General features: G+C 40.5%; 1 protein-coding gene across 1 annotated transcript; it reads left to right on the top strand.

Annotated features, from left to right (window-relative positions):
• Positions 1 to 9: 9 nt before the first annotated feature.
• On the top strand, positions 10 to 17,202 carry pdk3a (pyruvate dehydrogenase kinase, isozyme 3a). Its single transcript, XM_072690016.1, has 11 exons — positions 10 to 403; positions 5,232 to 5,373; positions 7,371 to 7,442; positions 8,920 to 9,104; positions 9,190 to 9,279; positions 9,379 to 9,456; positions 10,222 to 10,298; positions 12,017 to 12,118; positions 12,218 to 12,325; positions 12,757 to 12,870; positions 13,641 to 17,202. Exons 1-11 carry the CDS (start codon positions 301 to 303, stop codon positions 13,782 to 13,784), a joined length of 1,215 nt encoding a protein of 404 aa, XP_072546117.1. The 5' UTR covers positions 10 to 300; the 3' UTR covers positions 13,785 to 17,202.
• The last annotated feature ends 457 nt before the right edge of the window (positions 17,203 to 17,659 follow it).

Raw genomic sequence — 17,659 nt, 5'->3', positions numbered from 1 at the left:
TGGGCTCAGTTGAGTCGCGATGTGCGGTTGCGAGGACAGTTGTGTACGTGATGTTAGGAGAATAACTAACGTTAGTAACGCAGACGCGACCCCACATTTACTGTGATCGTCACTTCGCAAAAACAGTGACGGTGGAGCTGGGGGAAAATGTCTCTGCTTACATAGACGGTTGTCACAATATTGTTATTTTCTTTAGCCAATGCGCCCCATTCGGCCTGCTGGTTTACATTGCTGTGGCCCTCTCAGAAGAACAGTGCAGCCAGCTAACCTAGGTCGGTTCGGTAGCTACATTCACTAACAATGAGGTTGTCATTGTTTCTGCTGAAGAACACTTCTCCAAAGATTGAATACTACTCCCGGTTTTCACCGTCGCCCCTGTCGATTAAGCAGTTTCTGGAATTTGGTAAGTGCTTTTACGATGCTCGGGTTGGCTTCTTCTAATTTTTCGGTCCACCTTAAATGCTGCAGCAGTCCCATTGCGGCGCCCGCGGTGCCTGAACGTAGCAGCTGTGTAATTTAAGGTGGAACGGAAAATTACAAGGAGAAGCTAACTTCAGCTTCTCTACTTTTCCTGTGCGCGAGTAAATTATGGTGATGTAGGACTCTACATGTAGTGCTTAATTCATGTATTTACTCATACAGGCTTTTACTAATAACTTTAAACATCTAGTAGCTACATCTAATTTCCTTGTCGAGATCCCTGTGCGGTGCAGGTGGTTCCCGACCCCGGTCCTGGCTGACCCCCTGCCTGGCACATTTTAGTGCTTACCGTGCTCCCAACAGCCCTGATCCAACTTACTAACCAGCCAACGAACAAGCCCTTCCTGAGTAAAAGGTGATGTGCTGGAGTAGGTACCCACCATAGTATAAGGATAGGTGGTCCTACAGGTCCAGGGTTGGGAACTGGTATGGAAAACTAATCATGGCATGGACTAGTATAAGACCCCTGCTTGGGTCTTCAGCTGAGCTTCTAGGTTGACACAGCGTTGGCCTCAGAAGCTGTTTATTAAGTCAGTCATTCATCAGGGACCTGCCTGATTACAGATGTCTCATGGTGCCTTTGGTGTTTTGTGGTGCTTGTCTGCAGTCTGGCCAACGTAACGTAACTCTCAATACTATTATCTTATGATCTTATGTCACCTTTTTTTAACATATGGTGTTTGTGTGAGAAAATAATAATTTATGTTTGCACAACCATTTACTGTTCCTTTAAGACTCTAAGACGTTCAGACTGAAACACTCATACACTGTATGGGTAAAAGTGCCGGGCCACACCTCTTAATCACTGAATTCAGGTGTTTCATTCAGTCCCATTGATACATGTATATAAAATTAAGCACCTAGCTGATCAGTTGGTAAAATTTCTTCCACCTAGATATTTCACCATCAACTATGAGTGGTATTACTAAAATGTAAATGCCATGAAGTGACAAACCATGTAAAATTATGTCTGGGTTGCCAAGTGCTGAGGCATACTGTGCATAAAAGTCGCTGACTCAGGAACTACGTAGTTCCAAACCTCCACTGGCATTAATATAAGCAGAAAAAAAAGCTATGCACTGGTACTTCATGGCATGGGTTTCCAAGACCGAACAACTTCAGGCAAGCCTTACATCACCAGGCACAGTGCCAGGCATTAGATGGGTTGGTGTAAAGCATACTGCCACTTCCATGTGCCAGCTGTAAAGTTTGGTGGAGGAGGGATAATGCCATTTGGGGTTTTTTTAGGGGTTGGCCTAGGCCCCTTAGTTCCAATGAAGGGAAATCATAATGCTTTTGTATGCTTCCAACTTTGTGGAAACAATTTGGGGAAGGCCCCTTTATGTTCCAGCATGACTCTGCCCCTGTGCACAAAGCAAGGTCCATAAAGGCATGGTTGGGTGAATTTGGTGTGAAAAAAACTTGACTGGCCCAGACAGAGACCTGGACTCAACCCCATCAAACACCTTTGGGATGAACTAGAACCGAGACTGTGAGCCACGCCCTCTCATCTAACAGCAGTTTAGACCTCACTAATGCTCTTCTGGATGAATGGGCAAAACATCTCATAGACGTGAAATAGAAGTGGAAGCTGTTAGAGCTGCAGAGGAGGGACCAACTCCACATTCCTGCATATGGGTTTAGAATAGGATGTCAGAAAAGCTCCTGTAGGTGTACTGTGTTGGTTTCCCAATATGTTTGTCCATGTAGTGTAACTGCACTGTAAATGAGCAGAACCGAACTGCTGTAAGCTGAATAGGTTGGTGGTACACATAGATGGTACTCTATGGTATTGTGATGATTTTATGAATTACAAATTTGTCTGCTTTCACAGCTTTCTGTGTATACTGTTCTCTGGACAGTTAGCGGTGTGTTTGGAAACTTTTAACAATGCTTAGGTGAAGAAATGTGAGTATCCGTTAAATGGGCCCTGTAGGATAGGCCTAGTTGGCTTCAGAATTTTAGCTGGCATATTTTGAGGACAGAAAGGGTGTTGCATAGCTGTGTAAGTTCCTCTCTTGACCTTGTTCTGCCCTTCACTGTACAGTGAGCTGAAGACTGATAGCGGATCTGTTTATCATAAGGAAAAACACAACACAGGCCCCCAGTTTTACTTGTTTCATCTGAAGAGTTCTTAAGCTGATGCATGTTGCTGCTGTAACGTAATAGACATGTATCTCCATTTCTACTGTTTTTTTACATTTGAATACAATTCAAATCTGACATTTGTTTTCAACATTGTACCAAAGGCTATCTCAGACAGCCAGCCCAAATTCAGCTTCTGGCAAATCTAGATTGTATCCCATTGATTTTGATAGTCTGGAGAGCCTGACTTACTGAAATATGTATAATTTTTTGGGGTTTTTTCTTTGCATTGACTTCCATTGAAAGTTAAGAAGGAAACTCATTTTGGTCTTCCTTTTCTCAGATTATGTAATATGAAGTTAATCGTAATTGAATGAACCCAGTCATTTTTTGAGTGTAGAACAGCTACATGCATTGTGTTGTACTGATATAGTGAAGCAATTTTTTCAAGTTTCACATGATTTTTGGTTAAAATGTCCTCTGCAAAATGCATTAACAGAAATAGTTTCACTCCTGACATTTATATTTGCATACTTTGTTATTAAACCAAACATTTAAACAACTAGTAAAAGCCGGTACTGAATAGTTATTACCATTGAACAGACTTTTAATGGATCTTTTGCATTATCACTTTTTCTTTCCATGTGGTGTTTTTTTGGATCTGAAACCAGAAGTTGAGTTTAAGCAGCTTGTTTAAAAGCCACACAATGAAGTTTAGTAGCTTCTTAAATAGAGATGTGTACTTGAATGTGAAATTGCTGTGTAAGCACTTTTTGTTTCTAAACTTTTTTACCTCTCTGAAATGTAAATTGAATGTAAACAATAAAAAAAAAGTTGTTTGGTCAAGCTTCCTACTTGCACATGTTTCTGCATTGTGGACATTTTTACTTTTTCATAGCTCTGAAACTTTTCAAATGTGCAGTTACTCAACTTGTAAATGCTGTCCTTTCACACTTATTAGATCTTATTTGGGATAAGATATTAAAAAAAGTGGGAACACTATAAATATCATGGTTTATAGCCATCTACCCAGTATTTAAGTCAAGGTTGATATCTGTATCCGTACTCTGTATTGGCAGATACTTGAAATTGATATTAGTATTGGACTGGAGCAGGTGGTATCGATCATCCCTAGTAGCAACATTAATTTAACTACTATAGAGGGTTTCCGTAGTATTTAGTAGTATACGGCTCCAATCTTCCAGGACTTCTGAAACCAAGCCTTTGGTAGACTGTGAGGTATGCTTGGGATATTTTGTCTTTTTGTTGAACCCATCTAGCCACCCACACACCTCTGGTTTCTGGTGCCAGAGGAAACAAACCAGCCCCAGAGCATTGCTACATCACCACCATGCTTCACTGTAGACAAAGTGTTCTTTTCAGAAAGTTACAAAAACGTCTTTGGCTTATTTACTTGATTTTAAGCAAATTGGTGCAGACGTTTCTTGTGCTTTTGGATCAGTAGAGGTGTATGTCTTGGAGTCCGGGCATGGAGACCTTCAGCACTTAGTATGGTGACACCCCATCTTTAGCAGTTACTTGAGGGTTTTCCTCAGGAATCTGGTGGCAGCCGGTATAAGCTTTTCCTTTCTGCCACATCTAGGTAGTGTAGCCCGTGTAGTGTAACTTTGAACCTGCAAACTATGCTTTCAGCTGTAACTCTAGGAACATTCAGTGCCTTTGCTCCCTTTTTGTATCCTTTTCCATGTTTGTGCAAGGTAATGATCTCTTCTTTTAATCTTTTGGATAACTCTCATGACTTATTTAGTCATATTTCTAACATTCTGTCAAACTCCACAGTCAGCAAACATCTAGCCTGTCTCAACCACACCTAATGCACCTAATGAAGCCCTTGATTTGCCTCCTTGATTTACAAATGTGTGCTCTTATGAGGGACTCTATATATGGGTTAAATAATTTTGAAGACTGCAGTAGTCATTAAAAGTAGTAAAAAAAATAATAATAAATAAAGTTTTGTGTTGAAGTTGGAGAAATCACATATTAGTTGTGTTGAGCTATTTAAACTGTCTTGTTTGTTTTTTTGAAACCAGCTGTACATTTAATATGAAATGGGTTGAATAATTATGTATATGATTGCAACTGTAAAATGACTATAGAGGACTGTAGAGAATACAGAGGTGGGTAGGATCTAACCAGGTGGTTAATGTTGATCATTGCCAATAAAGGCAGTCCTGTATTGAAATCATTAGCACATAGACTATGCACAGTATTGGATTACATTACTCTTAATGAGTCTGCTGTTGGTTCATTTCACTGTGTTATCAATGATTCATACCCCTGAGTACACTTTTTTTTTCCAGTGTGAGTAGTCTTAGATTTGGTCGCTACTTGCTCTCAGGCCCTGCTGTTCCTCTGACTGATGTATAATTGATACGCGTGTGCTACGTGTTGCTCGCCATGTCCATCAGTCTTTTTAATACAGGTTCAATTAGGCTGTGATCATGTGCTCTTATTCACACATTTGTTTCCCCTCTGGAAATGTTGGCATGGATCCAGATGACATAGATAAACCCCAGCATGATGATTCAGCAGTTAGGTTGCGATTGGCAAACAAGACCTCCTTCGTTCCTTTTCCTTTGTCATGCTGCTGCCTGTGTCTCCCTGCTCCTTGTTCTACGTGCACTGAGTGTGTTTATTTGTTCCAGGCAGGGACAATGCGTGCGAGAAGACGTCGTACATGTTCCTGCGGAAGGAGCTGCCTGTACGGCTGGCTAACACCATGCGAGAGGTCAACCTGCTGCCTGACAGGCTGCTGAGTCAGCCTTCTGTCAAACTGGTACAGAAATGGTGAGTGGTTTTGGTGAATAGGCCTGACAGCCCAGTCTCATAAAGCACAGGCAGTTGAATTGGGATGCAAGATGGTATCGGAATACTATCTGCATTTGCTAGTGAGTTTAAGTTAACTCTTAATTTGTAATTTATTTATTTATTTATATCTACAAACACTTTTTAGAGACTTACTTCTTGTAGGGTTGGGCGATATGGTAAAAATACTATATCACAATATTTCAAGATTTTTTGCGATATTTGATATTTATCTTGCTGTAATCACAGACTAAGAACATCAGTAGCAACATATTCTTATAAACTACTACTACTGAATACAGAGATACAGTGATTTGTCCAACAAGAACCGTTGCCAATTATTATTTTTGTGGCTTCATACCCAGCTGTTGCGCCCCCAAGAGGATGGAAATTCTGTTCTGCTGCGTCCATAACTCGGCCTCAGTTGATAATAAAATAGTGTGGATTTCTCCCTCTATTATGTAGCGGTGGGGTGGCGATTTTCCGAATGTTTACACTCCCACTGGTAGTTGCAGCGATATCGGAGGCAAAAAAGCACATTTGATTGGCTGCTTCCATCCTGCTTGCGCCTTACTAAGCCCTGCTTCTGCTCCCTTGTTATCAACCCCCTAATGTGCAGTTTTTAAATGTGCTGATACAGAGGAGGGATGAACTCTTTAAAAAGAAAATGATCAGCACTGGGCAGAGTTGATTGATATTTCTAATCAATATTTGATGTACTTATCATACTCTGTAAGAGCAGAATGTTTATGCAGTACTGGGGTAATGGGTTAAAATCTCTACATTTGGGGCTCAGCTCTCAGAGCATTAGCCCTGTCATCAAGTGATTGGACATTCAGTCCCCAGTGATGCTACAGACACGCTTAGGAACATCAGAGAGCATACTTGGCCTCGCTATCTCCAGGTTGATGGGATGCCCCTACTTCTCCCCCAATCATTTGGGCTGATGCTAGTGAGTGCAAGTATCTGTTAGCTCATGTACCAGATATGTCAGTTAGTGTTCTCCTCCAAGCGTGTTGAACTGTCCAATGGAGTAGCGTTAGTGACCTTTTGAAAAGATGTGGTTGGCTGACTTTTTGTCTTGTAGGAAGACAAAGTTCCACATGTCCTGGAAAATCTGAATCACCTGGACATTTACAGACGGTTATTTCCAGTAATGGAAACTCCTGGAAAATGACACAGTTGCAAAAAATGTCCTCAAAAGCTTGAGTTATTGAGCTGCTCCATATGATTGCATATTTTAGCTACTGATTCCCTAGAGGTTTGTGATGCTGGACTGTCACATGGACAGATACACATACCAGCATCATGTTTTATGCTTTATGTAATAAATGTGTAACATGTAAGTTATTACACAACTTACATATGATTTTTTATACAGGTATTTGTGGCTTTTTTAATCAGGGTTAGCAACTGTTTTTCATACTAGTTAGCATCTGTCTGCTACATTGAGTCTGGCTGCATGCAGTTTTTTCGCTTGTATTTGGTGACAAGTGTACATGTTTAAATGAGGATGTAAGGCACTATTTATGCATGTGTTTTTATCACTACTGAATAAGACATAGCGATTACCCGTATGTGCAAGCTTTCTCTGTGTTCCTGGTTTTCTGTCTAACTTGTAACTGCACTTCCTTTCTAGATACTTATTATTTACTGCACCAAAATAGCACTAGCTCACATCAGCTCTGTCTGATCTCTGTCTCCATGAGCAGCCCCCAAAGCAATAAGCCTCACATTTGGAAAACACCAAAGCATTTGCAAAGAAGGGATTTGCATCATACAGAGAAGTTTTGCATACAGTACCAGGTGTTGAATTGTACTTGCAGTAACCATTATGCCCATATCATAACCTTGTAAGCTTGTAACACTGTAGTTATTGGCTGTTGCCCAGAATTCTTGTATTGTTGTTGCCCCCTTAACGTTGAATATTAAGCATTGATCTCACCAAAAAAATGAGCCTTTGTGTTGTGTTCCTTCAGGTACATGCAGAGCTTTCTGGAGTTACTCGAGTATGAAAATAGGAGCCCAGATGACCCACATGCCCTGAATGAGTGAGTGCAGTTATTTCTATTTCTGCTTTGTGTCCATGTTTACTTGGAGGCATGCTTTGATTTTTCCGTATTCAGTGCAGTGCTTCGAAGTGTAGGAGGACAGTGATGCTGACAGCACTCTGACAAGAGCAACAGTATATAATGCATCAGCAAATATTATTCAACTATTAAAGGCTATTTGGCACTAGCCCACATCCGCACACATTGTTTATGCAGAACACCAATATGGATGCGAAAGACATAGTTATGGAATATAAGGGGGTTTTCCTCTTCAGGGAGAGTTATAAATATATAAATAAATAAAATACTCTGGAGTGACTGGTACATTAAAACTTGCCAATATTTACAAAATACATCACAGTCCATATATGGAATACATTGATTGTGTAATGTCACAAAAACAAATGCAATTACATTTGAGTGTTTCCGCCGTTAACATCTCTCTGTGGTGGTCCACCACACCAGTCGGTCATCTAAACCAATGTCCTGGTGACTCTCCTGGAAGGCCTTACCGTCCATTCACACTAGCAGGGGACAGAGCGATAAGCGACTAGTTATTTCCTATGAACGTATCTGATTTGTAGCCATAATTTAGTGACCAGCAGCTAAACAGTTGGCTCCAACAAATTGTTCAGACCAATCGTAGACACGAGAGTATGAGGTTCTTACCATGCATTTCTTTCCTGTTCTCAACAGTGTGGTGCTAAACATGAAAAATATGATATTTTGGGAAAAACAAATGGCAATACATATATAGTATGTAGTTTTTGTCTGTTATATTTTCTTCTCAGAAGCTAGATCTTGTACACGCGCATCTGTGATCCCACCAGCGGCCTCAAACACAGCCACAAGAGACAAATTTAGCTCTGCTCTTATCCTGGCTTTTTTCCCTTTTATTACCAGCCTTTCAGTAACTACTATACTGCAACCTGAGCTTATCTCCACACTTTATGGCTGACTTAAGTAATGTGACTACCGCTAATGGCATACACTTTTCTGTGATTGCAGCCACGTGCTGGTACTTTCCTCAACAAAAAAGGTAAAGGTAAAGGTAAAGGTGCACGTATTTGTCACTGTACAGTGTGGACTGTACAGCGAAATGTGTCCTCCGCATTTAACCCATCTGGTAGTGAACACACACTCACACACACACATGTGTTAGGGGCAGTGAGCTAATGAGTGTAAGATATAGGGTAAAGGTAAACCCAGTGGAGGAGTTGTACAACATCAACAAGTGGGTTTATGTGTACGTAGTACATTTCACTGCTTGCCTGAGTGACAAAACATAGTTTGAAGACTAAACAGTGTCATTGGTGTCTCTCCCCTGCTGAGATTGTAATGTATGACCCTTATAGCTGATCAGACTTTTAATGCTCAAACCACAATGACCCAGAGTCATCAGATTTAGAAGTTACGTAGTGTGTTCATGATTGCCAAGGTCTAGAACCTTATCAACACTTGTTTTTTTGTATTTCAGCTTCTTGGAGGCCCTTATTGAGATCAGGAACAGACACAATGACGTGGTCCCCACCATGGCCCAGGGAGTGATCGAGTATAAGGAGAAGTTTGGCTTTGACCCATTTGTCAGCTCCAACATTCAGTATTTCCTGGACCGCTTCTATACCAACCGCATCTCTTTCCGCATGCTCATCAACCAGCATAGTAGGTCACTAGAAAACCACACATAAATAACAAAAACACAAACCCTGTCTGTAACTTTTAAATTTGCTCTTTGCTCCCAATGTAGCACTCCTCTTTGGCAATGACACAAACCCAGCGCACCCCAAACACATTGGCAGCATTGATCCTGCATGCAGTGTGGCCGATGTAGTGACCGGTAAAGTGACTCTTTTGTTCCTCACTGTGTACTCTGACTCTCTCCTGTGATTTTTATTTTTGCTTAGTTTTACAAACTAAATTTTACTTTTGGTTTCAGATGCATATGAGACTGCCAAGATGCTGTGTGAGCAATACTACCCTGCTGCCCCAGGGCTGAAGATCGAGGAGTTCAATGGTACATACTGTCTCATATATAGGGTTGCATGAGACAGTCCAACTTAGTACATGTTGTGATTGTGATACAGAAGATCATCTCTGGAATTCAAAAATGTATCTCTAAAATGGCAAGAAGAAAACCCTTCTTAATTTTCAGTGGAAGATTTTATTCCCAGTCATTTTGGAGCATTTCTGTTGATCTATTTATCATTAAAATCTAATACCAGGTATTGGATAGTTAGAACTGTGAAAAATGGGAAATATTTACATAAGGTTTTGGGGATAACAGCAATGATATTTAAAATGTTGTAAAACCTTTTATGTGACCTGGTTAAAGATTCATTATTGCTATTATTTGTTTGTTGGTTCACATTATTGCTGTCATTAACACACAAACTCACCTGGAATATCTGACATGCTAATTGTCATTTGTACTGATGCTCATTAGTCTCTTTGACTTTCCCTTAACAGAAATAATGTAATGTTAAACCCCATGGCACATGATTAGTTTAGGTCTCAAAATGAATAACTCAGTTTGTAGATGTGGTTTTACATTTTAAATTTGTTAGTCTTAGTCATTTAAGAATGTTTATAAAATGTGTTTATAAAAGGCTTAAATGTAGACACAGACAGTCAAGTTCTTACTTAGTAAGTATCTTGGATGGTAGGCCAGGGAGTTTATGGTTTAAGCTAATATATAGAAAAGTAATGCTTATGATCTGGATGCATTAAATATATGTGTATAAATAATGTGTTGTAAACCTTTGCCTTTGTTCTTTTGTAGCGAAGGCACCTAAGAAGCCCATCCAGGCAGTGTATGTGCCCTCTCACCTCTTTCACATGCTGTTCGAATTGTTCAAGGTAAGCCTTTTGACCTTTTGTCCAGATGCTGTTTATGGCATCAATTTCTGAATGGATCAAAAGCCAAATACAATAAATCACTTATCTTGGCTGTATTACCTGCATCATTGCCTGTAGTATCTAATGTTTGCTGTTCTGTAAGTCATGCATTTATATGTAAACAGTATTTCCTACAGCAAGTTGATTTCTTGACAATAAATGTAGTAAGTTATTGATTAACCTCCATCACTTAACATGATTCAAAACCAACTGGCCATTCAGAAGAGATGACCCTATTAGGGACTGAGATTGAAACCTTTTAGAAACCTAGAATGTCAGGTCAGTGCTCTCATAGATATGTATGTTTACTTGGGATATGACAAAATATTGTCACAATAAGCTATGGTAAGTATGTCATGTGTGCCGTTAATTATAAATGACGTAATCGCACATTTTCTTTATTGATACCAATAATGAAATCTTGAGTATTGGTCAATATTGATACTGATCCAATGTGTATTGTTCTTAAGCTACTAGAAAAGCTGCTGTAGCTTTTATTAGAAAATTGTGTAATAGTTATATACACTGATGAGCCAAAAGTGATGAGACATTATGCCCAATATGCTATTGCTCTTCTATATGCTATCTAAACACCTCCCTCAGCAAAATCTTTGAAGGTGACCAGTGTCATTTTGGCACCATGCCTTTACAGCACATGCTTTGAGTCATATTTTAGCCCTGACTTTCCACTTTCCAACAGTTTTTGGAAATCTGCGACAAAGCCCCAGGTTAGCTTACTGGATCACCATTTGTGAACTGTTCAAAGATTTGATTCAATAACTCACCAAGAGTAGCTGAAGCCTCACAGGCAAACGAAAGATATCTAGCAGGCTAAATATCAGGATCTTTTAGAGTCCAAATCCTGGAGTATGAAAAGTGTTATATTCTGGTTGTGAGTGAGTGAGTGTGTCAGCTAGTGAGAGCAAGACATGGTGCTGGTAAAGGTAATCGGCCTTTTGATGCACAGACCACTATTACCTAAATCTGAAGACTTAGGAAGTCACATAGAGTTTACATTGTTGTGAGGTGGAGCCGCCACGGATCGGACGAAAAGGTGCACTCGGCCTTTCCCAAGACAGTTGTCTTGGAAGTCTTTTTCCAATCTAGGTCTGAATCTTGTGTGCCATTGTATGTGCTGCCAACAGTAGACAGGGATTAGCGTGGGAACGCTGACTGACCTGCAGCTGTAAAGCTGATTTTGCAGCAGTAGGGTGTGATGCACTTTTCTGGGACTTCTGGAACAATGCATCATCTTTGTGGTCAGGAATGTTGTGGCTCATTTTTGGTGCATGTATTTACCAGGCTTAAACTGCTGAGGCACTGCTACCTCCTTCTCACTCATTTTACATGATCACATGGTTGCTTTTTGTCCAGCTCTTTCTGCTGATATCAGCCTGGTGCTGATAAGAGAATGTTTTATTAAAAAGAATTTTAGATGGAGTAGCTCTGTGAGCTTTTGCCCTGCTGTCAGAAAATCATAAGATCAAACCCTGGTGTCGCTAGGACTCGTACCAAGCATTATTATATCAATGCTTAATCAAATACAGTCAAAGTTTCTAAGATCATTTTTAAAAAGGGTTGGTACTTGCTAAAGAAACGTAATAATTTATCACTCACCCCACATGACTCCAACATGTATAAATCCTTAACCATTTCTGTTTCTGTTTCTGTGTGGTTAGAATGCAATGCGAGCTACAGTGGAGCACCATGGAGAAAATGAGATAGATCTTCCTCTTATTAAGGCGAAAGTAACTCTAGGGAAGGAGGACCTCTCTATAAAGGTCAGTCATATCCTAAATGTGTCCACTATCTAGTCCATGCTCACTTGCTTATTTCATGCACAGCACCAAACCATAATATATCTTTTGTCTTTGCTGTAGATCAGTGACAAAGGTGGGGGTGTGGCTCTGAGGAAGATCGACAGGCTCTTCAATTACACCTACTCCACTGCACCAACACCCAGCCTGGACTCCAAACGAGTACCACTGGTAAAGGAAAAGAAACAAAAAACACTTTTTAATGGAGATCTGATTTGTGAATCTGTCCACAGTTCTGCAAACACAGTATAAACTTATCAAGATCTTATGCTGTGTAGCATTTGCTTAGAGAAGGGCTGAGCTCCCATGCTCGGAAGCTAAAGAGAACCCAAGTAACAGTAAAATTCAGGTACTAGAAACGTGCTTGTTCTGTGGTCATTTGATTGCAGAAAGAAACTAGATAATGCTAGCTAAACTAGCTAATACACCACTGCCGGCAGCTGCAGCCTGCTCCTGAGACTCCCTCAAATCCCAGCCAGTGGACCTGCCCATAAGGCACTGTGTCCACATTCTCTACCAAGGTGGCGCAGCACCTCCTCAGACTGATGCCACAGCTGTTACCGCCCAACGTAATTTCTTCTTGTTCCTATGGATTTCTTAAGGCTGGATTTGGACATGGTCTGCCCATCTCCAGACTGTACGCACGCTACTTTCAGGGAGACCTGAAGCTGTACTCAATGGAAGGAGTAGGGACAGATGCTGTCATCTACCTGAAGGTGAGTTTGACTTTTAGGGAAGTAATATGATATCACAGTGTGCTTTTTCTGAGTCTATTATGGGTATAGTCAGTATTTGTTGAACACCAGGCAGGATGTTTCAGAAAGCTGAGGATTAGTCCCATTATAGATGCAAATAAATTACCACTGTCTTGATAATTACCTAGCTTTTATCATGGTTTCTGATATTATGATATCGTACAAAACATCTGCTAGAGGGGTATAGACCAGTAAATTGTATACTGGTCTGTATACTGGTCAGCAACTCTGTCTGAATGGATTTCATCAACAGCCAGCCGAAAGCAAGTTTGCTGTGCCTAATGCCAAACATCATCTGGGTGATATAAATCTGTATATTGTAAGCTGGTCAGCGACTCTGTCTGAATGGATTCCATCGAAAGCCAACTGAGAGAAAGGTCACTATGCACAATGCCAAATGTCAGCTGGAGGGGTATAAAGCCCCCTAGCATTTGGCTGTGAAAGAATGGATTAGCTTTCTCTGAAATTATGGCGCTCCATCCAATACCCTTGGGAGGCATGTCCATCCTCAACCATCCAACATTAACACCTGACCTCACTAATGTTCATGACACAGATTGTTCAGAATATCTTTAACTCTTGTGATCTTATACCATATTGCTCATCTTTATTACTTTGTGATAAGGTGAAGAGTGTTTGTTGGACCTTCCCTGTGCTGCAATTGGAGCCTTTTTTAATGACTTCCCTTCTCTGTGGCTTTGTTTTTTTTTCTCTTTCTCTTTTTAATGCAGGCTCTCTCCAGCGAGTCGTTTGAGCGCCTGCCAGTCTTTAATAAGTCTGCTTGGCGGCACTATCAAGGAGGCCCTGGGGCGGATGACTGGAGCAACCCCAGCAAAGAGCCGCGGGACGCTTCAAAGTACAAGGCGAAAAGATAAACGGCCCTCCTTCCTCCGCTGCCTGGCACCCGAACCACTGCACTTATCCGTCGCCCTCCCTCTCTAGTCTAGCTTTTGTTGCTGTGGCAACACCACATCAATGCCAAGTGCTCGTCAGCATTCCCAGAGTACAGCAGAGTGGAGCAGAGTAGAGTCTTAAAGCAATCTCTCAAGTCTCTGCTCTTTCCTCCTCTCTTAAGCATGAAACATTGGTCACAGTGCCCCCTTGCGGTGTGTGCCCCAGAATGGCAGGGAGAGACTGGCAAGAAGCTTGCTGTGTGCCTCGGGTGAAAGAGCTTTTGGCTCTCTGTCTGTAGCGCCACATAATAGGGCCCCTGTTAGACTACCCTATGAAGCGCTAGGGCGCTTTTGTTTTTTAACAATATTTATTGTTAAAATAAAGAGATAAAGAGCGACTGGGAGACACAAGTAGAAGAAAAAATAGTGAGCTGTTTCCTTCAAGAAATATTCCAGTGTTTTTTTTTTTTGTTTGTTTTTTTTAAAACCTTATTTCTTCAGCACCTGCCCATTAGGTCCTATTATAAGCATGATTTCAAACGTTTTTTAACTGTTTAGAGAGAAATGTGGTTGAAATGTGCTGGACTATTTCTTTAATCAACACTGTCATCATTCCACATAACCATGGGGTTTCATGGTTGAAATACGAAGGACGTAATATATTATTCTAAGGTGCGTTAAGTACCTTTTGGGAGCAACTAAAGGTTATCTAGAGCAATTGTTACCTTAAAGGGTTTCTAACATTTGATGCATTATTTTGAATATAAACTATTTATTTGATAACCACTTGTTCGTCATTTCGAGGGATGTGCAAGTAAGTAGAGTTGTGACTGCCGTTTTAGAAAATGTGTTCTTATGTAGGGACCCTAAGGGCATTAAGAATGCTCAAAGCAAGCCTGAGCTTCCTGTAACTGTAATAACGACTTACAGTGACACTGATAAAAAAGGACCAGCAGAACAAAGCTTTTCGTTTCATTAGCTTTGCACACGTAAACCTCTTTCCGAATTGTGAACGATAGCCGTCATCCATTGAAAAGCCAATTATACTCCAAGCGAAGGTGTTGCACTGTAGCTCAGCCGCAAATAGAAAAAAAAACAAAAACATCACGCAATGTTTACAGATCCTCGTGGCCAGCATGAAGGGAAACGTCGCCTTTTTGTTGTCTTATGCATCAGCAGTCGGTGAAGTAGTCTTTCTTTTCCAATATCTTCATCCAATACCAGCATGCCAACATGAACAATGCAGCTCTTAAAGAAGGAGGCCTTCTGAAATCTATGTTTTTATCTAGTTTAGAGATGGGTTTGTAAAAAGGTTGGTTCCTTGCGCAGGGATATCTTTAAAGTAGTATCTGTTCCTTTTATTTCTTATTTTTTTCTTCATGAAACTGCTTTGTTTGCTCCTGTTAACTTTGTTTTTGTTTCCTGTGCTCTGCAGCTATATGCACATTTTAGACATTAGGACCTTGTGAGGTTTTTTTGGATGTACAGGCCTTTCTCTGGGTGTACCAAACTCTTATTATCTTATTTAAATGATAAATGAAAGCTGTCACATTATCATTAACATTATGCACATATGAGTGTGTTAGCTCTTATTTATCATAAGCTGTCTTAGTATTTTTAGGTTTTGTTTGGTTTTTCAGTATAAATTATTATTATTATTATTATTTAATCGTACTTCCTCATGTAGATACTGCTTTAGGCTTTGTGTGTTTGAGCATGGATTTTCCAGCCAGGGATTAAAAGAAAGGAAGATCTGTTTGGTGTCTAAACTTTACTGCTTTAGTGCAGCGCTGCAGCTACAAGGCTAGAACACTAGAAGTCAATAGTCACCCAACGGTTCCCGGTACATTTTTGGTGCAGAATTCCTCCCTGAACTTAATGTTAATGTTTATAGGTCGCAGCTAAGTCGTACCGTGCCTTGAACGACCTCGTCAACAGTGCAAGTGTTTTGAGCGGGTTGAGTGTGTGACATGCAGAGGCATGTATTTACTTAGTATTTCCTAAGATTTTGGTGATTATTGACCTCTAATGTATTTTAACAGTGTTAGCCTTGTAGCTAATTAATGAAATCTAAATTTGGACACCAAATGGATCTCCTCTGATCGACTACATCTGGAGAAAAGGGTAATTGTGTAAATTTAAGTTATTGCCGAACCATTCCTTTAAGCCTGGTCTCGGACTATACAGCATTTAAATGTAGTCCATGATCAGGCTTGACCACTGGTCAGAAAAACCAGCCCCTTAAGTTTCATTCTAAGCTCAGTGATCTAGTCATCAGTGAACTGCTTGGCTTCTTTAGGTTGTTTCCACTCCCTCAAAAGAGAAGTCTGTGTGGACCTTTTGCCTTCATCTGATGTTGAACTAGACAAATATATCCTGACGGTCAACAAGAATTGCTCCGGTGTTGTTTATTAGAATTATAAATTAAATGGATATAAAATAAATGGAGGCTAAAAACAGAGCATGTGTATCAGTATGACCAGACCACTTGACCTTTCTCACTCCTCAAACCACTCAATCACTTGTTGGACTTGTTGGATTTCCATCACCCAGAACAGCTGCTGAACATCAAAGTACAGCACATCTGAGCAGTTCTTTTTGACGGCCAGTGTGGCTTATAGGGTTGTATAAGAAACAGGGAGAAAAGATTTAATGTCCCTGATCATTGGAGATTAGGAACCTGGGAGGGCATGCAGTCAGCACGTACATATAGAACCATCTCATGTACAATGAATATGACTCGAATATGACCTGTGGGCTGGGCTGGCCTTCACAGCTTGCTTCTCCCATTTTTCACTGGAGTAATTGTCATTACCAGTACTGTTTAATCCAGTAGCGGGCCTGATCTGTGTCTGGAAAGGCTTCTTACACAGACTTTGCTGTCTTCTTTGGATCATCGCTGCTTAATGGAATGCTCTTAATCTTTTCACGTTGATCGATTTTACCACAGACTGAATCATTTCCCAGTACTACAAAATTAACAGAAAACTCATTTACCCAAAATGCACCCTCAGCGCCTGCCTATTGGCTTCAAGTGTGTTGGTTTTCTGTTTATTTTTAGATACAGGGAGTTTGTCTCACTTATCTGTGGTAACTGGATGTATGCTGTAGATCGAGATTAGGTTGAAAACCTAATTGTATTCCTTTAAGTGTCGGCGTGACAAATGTACCCAGTATCCCTCTGTTGTTTTTGTTTCTGCTCCTTCATTGTACAGAACATGAAGAAGTCTGGTTTGTTGACTTTTAGTATTTGCAGAGACACTCAGTCTTGACCTGATGTTTCTAAAGTCACTCCTCATATGTTAACATGCGAACACTCCAGTCATGTATTACAATGAGGGTATTTATCTGTTGACCACATCAACCTAAATAAACCAGAATCCCTACCGTACTACCAAGACATGAGTCTTTGTTTTTGTTTTTTTTCCCCATTAGCTTAATGCAGCTACATTTGCATGTTTCCAACTGGCACTTAAAGGGGAAATCTAATACTTAAAGCAGCATTATGTAGCATTATTACCCTAAAATAGCAGCTTTAAAATCATTGTGATGCTCCACTAACCTGTAGTAGGGAAAATAGCATCTCTATCCCTGCTGCTCCGGGTGCTGCACACGGCTCAGTGCAGTATGTTACTCTGGTGAAACTCTGAACTGTGTAACGTGAGTCGTATTTGTGTAAAATCCTGTAGTATTAGTCTACCGCCTCAGTCCACGTGCTTCTTTCACTTTCAGTGACTCTTCTGTATTTCATGGCTTGTCCAGAAATGCATATGTACAGCTACTTATTAGTGGTGGCTCAAAGCAGCAATCGCAATTCTTGGCTGTATCAAGAGCCCAGGAGCAAGAAAACACCAATA

This window comes from Salminus brasiliensis, chromosome 1 (assembly GCF_030463535.1).
Source record: "Salminus brasiliensis chromosome 1, fSalBra1.hap2, whole genome shotgun sequence".
In the NCBI taxonomy this organism is placed as follows: Eukaryota; Metazoa; Chordata; class Actinopteri; order Characiformes; family Bryconidae; genus Salminus; species Salminus brasiliensis.
The sequence above is the reverse complement of the archived record's forward strand: the minus strand, read 5'-3'. Positions and strand labels throughout refer to the sequence as shown.

Bases quoted from the DNA above. Each gene is read 5' to 3' on its own strand.
- pdk3a (XM_072690016.1), top strand. From the start codon at position 301: ATGAGGTTGTCATTGTTTCTGCTGAAGAACACTTCTCCAAAGATTGAA. The intron at 5,374-7,370 runs GTGAGTGGTTTT...GTGTTCCTTCAG, and splicing joins GTCAAACTGGTACAGAAATG to GTACATGCAGAGCTTTCTGG. The intron at 12,119-12,217 runs GTCAGTCATATC...TCTTTGCTGTAG, and splicing joins AGGAGGACCTCTCTATAAAG to ATCAGTGACAAAGGTGGGGG.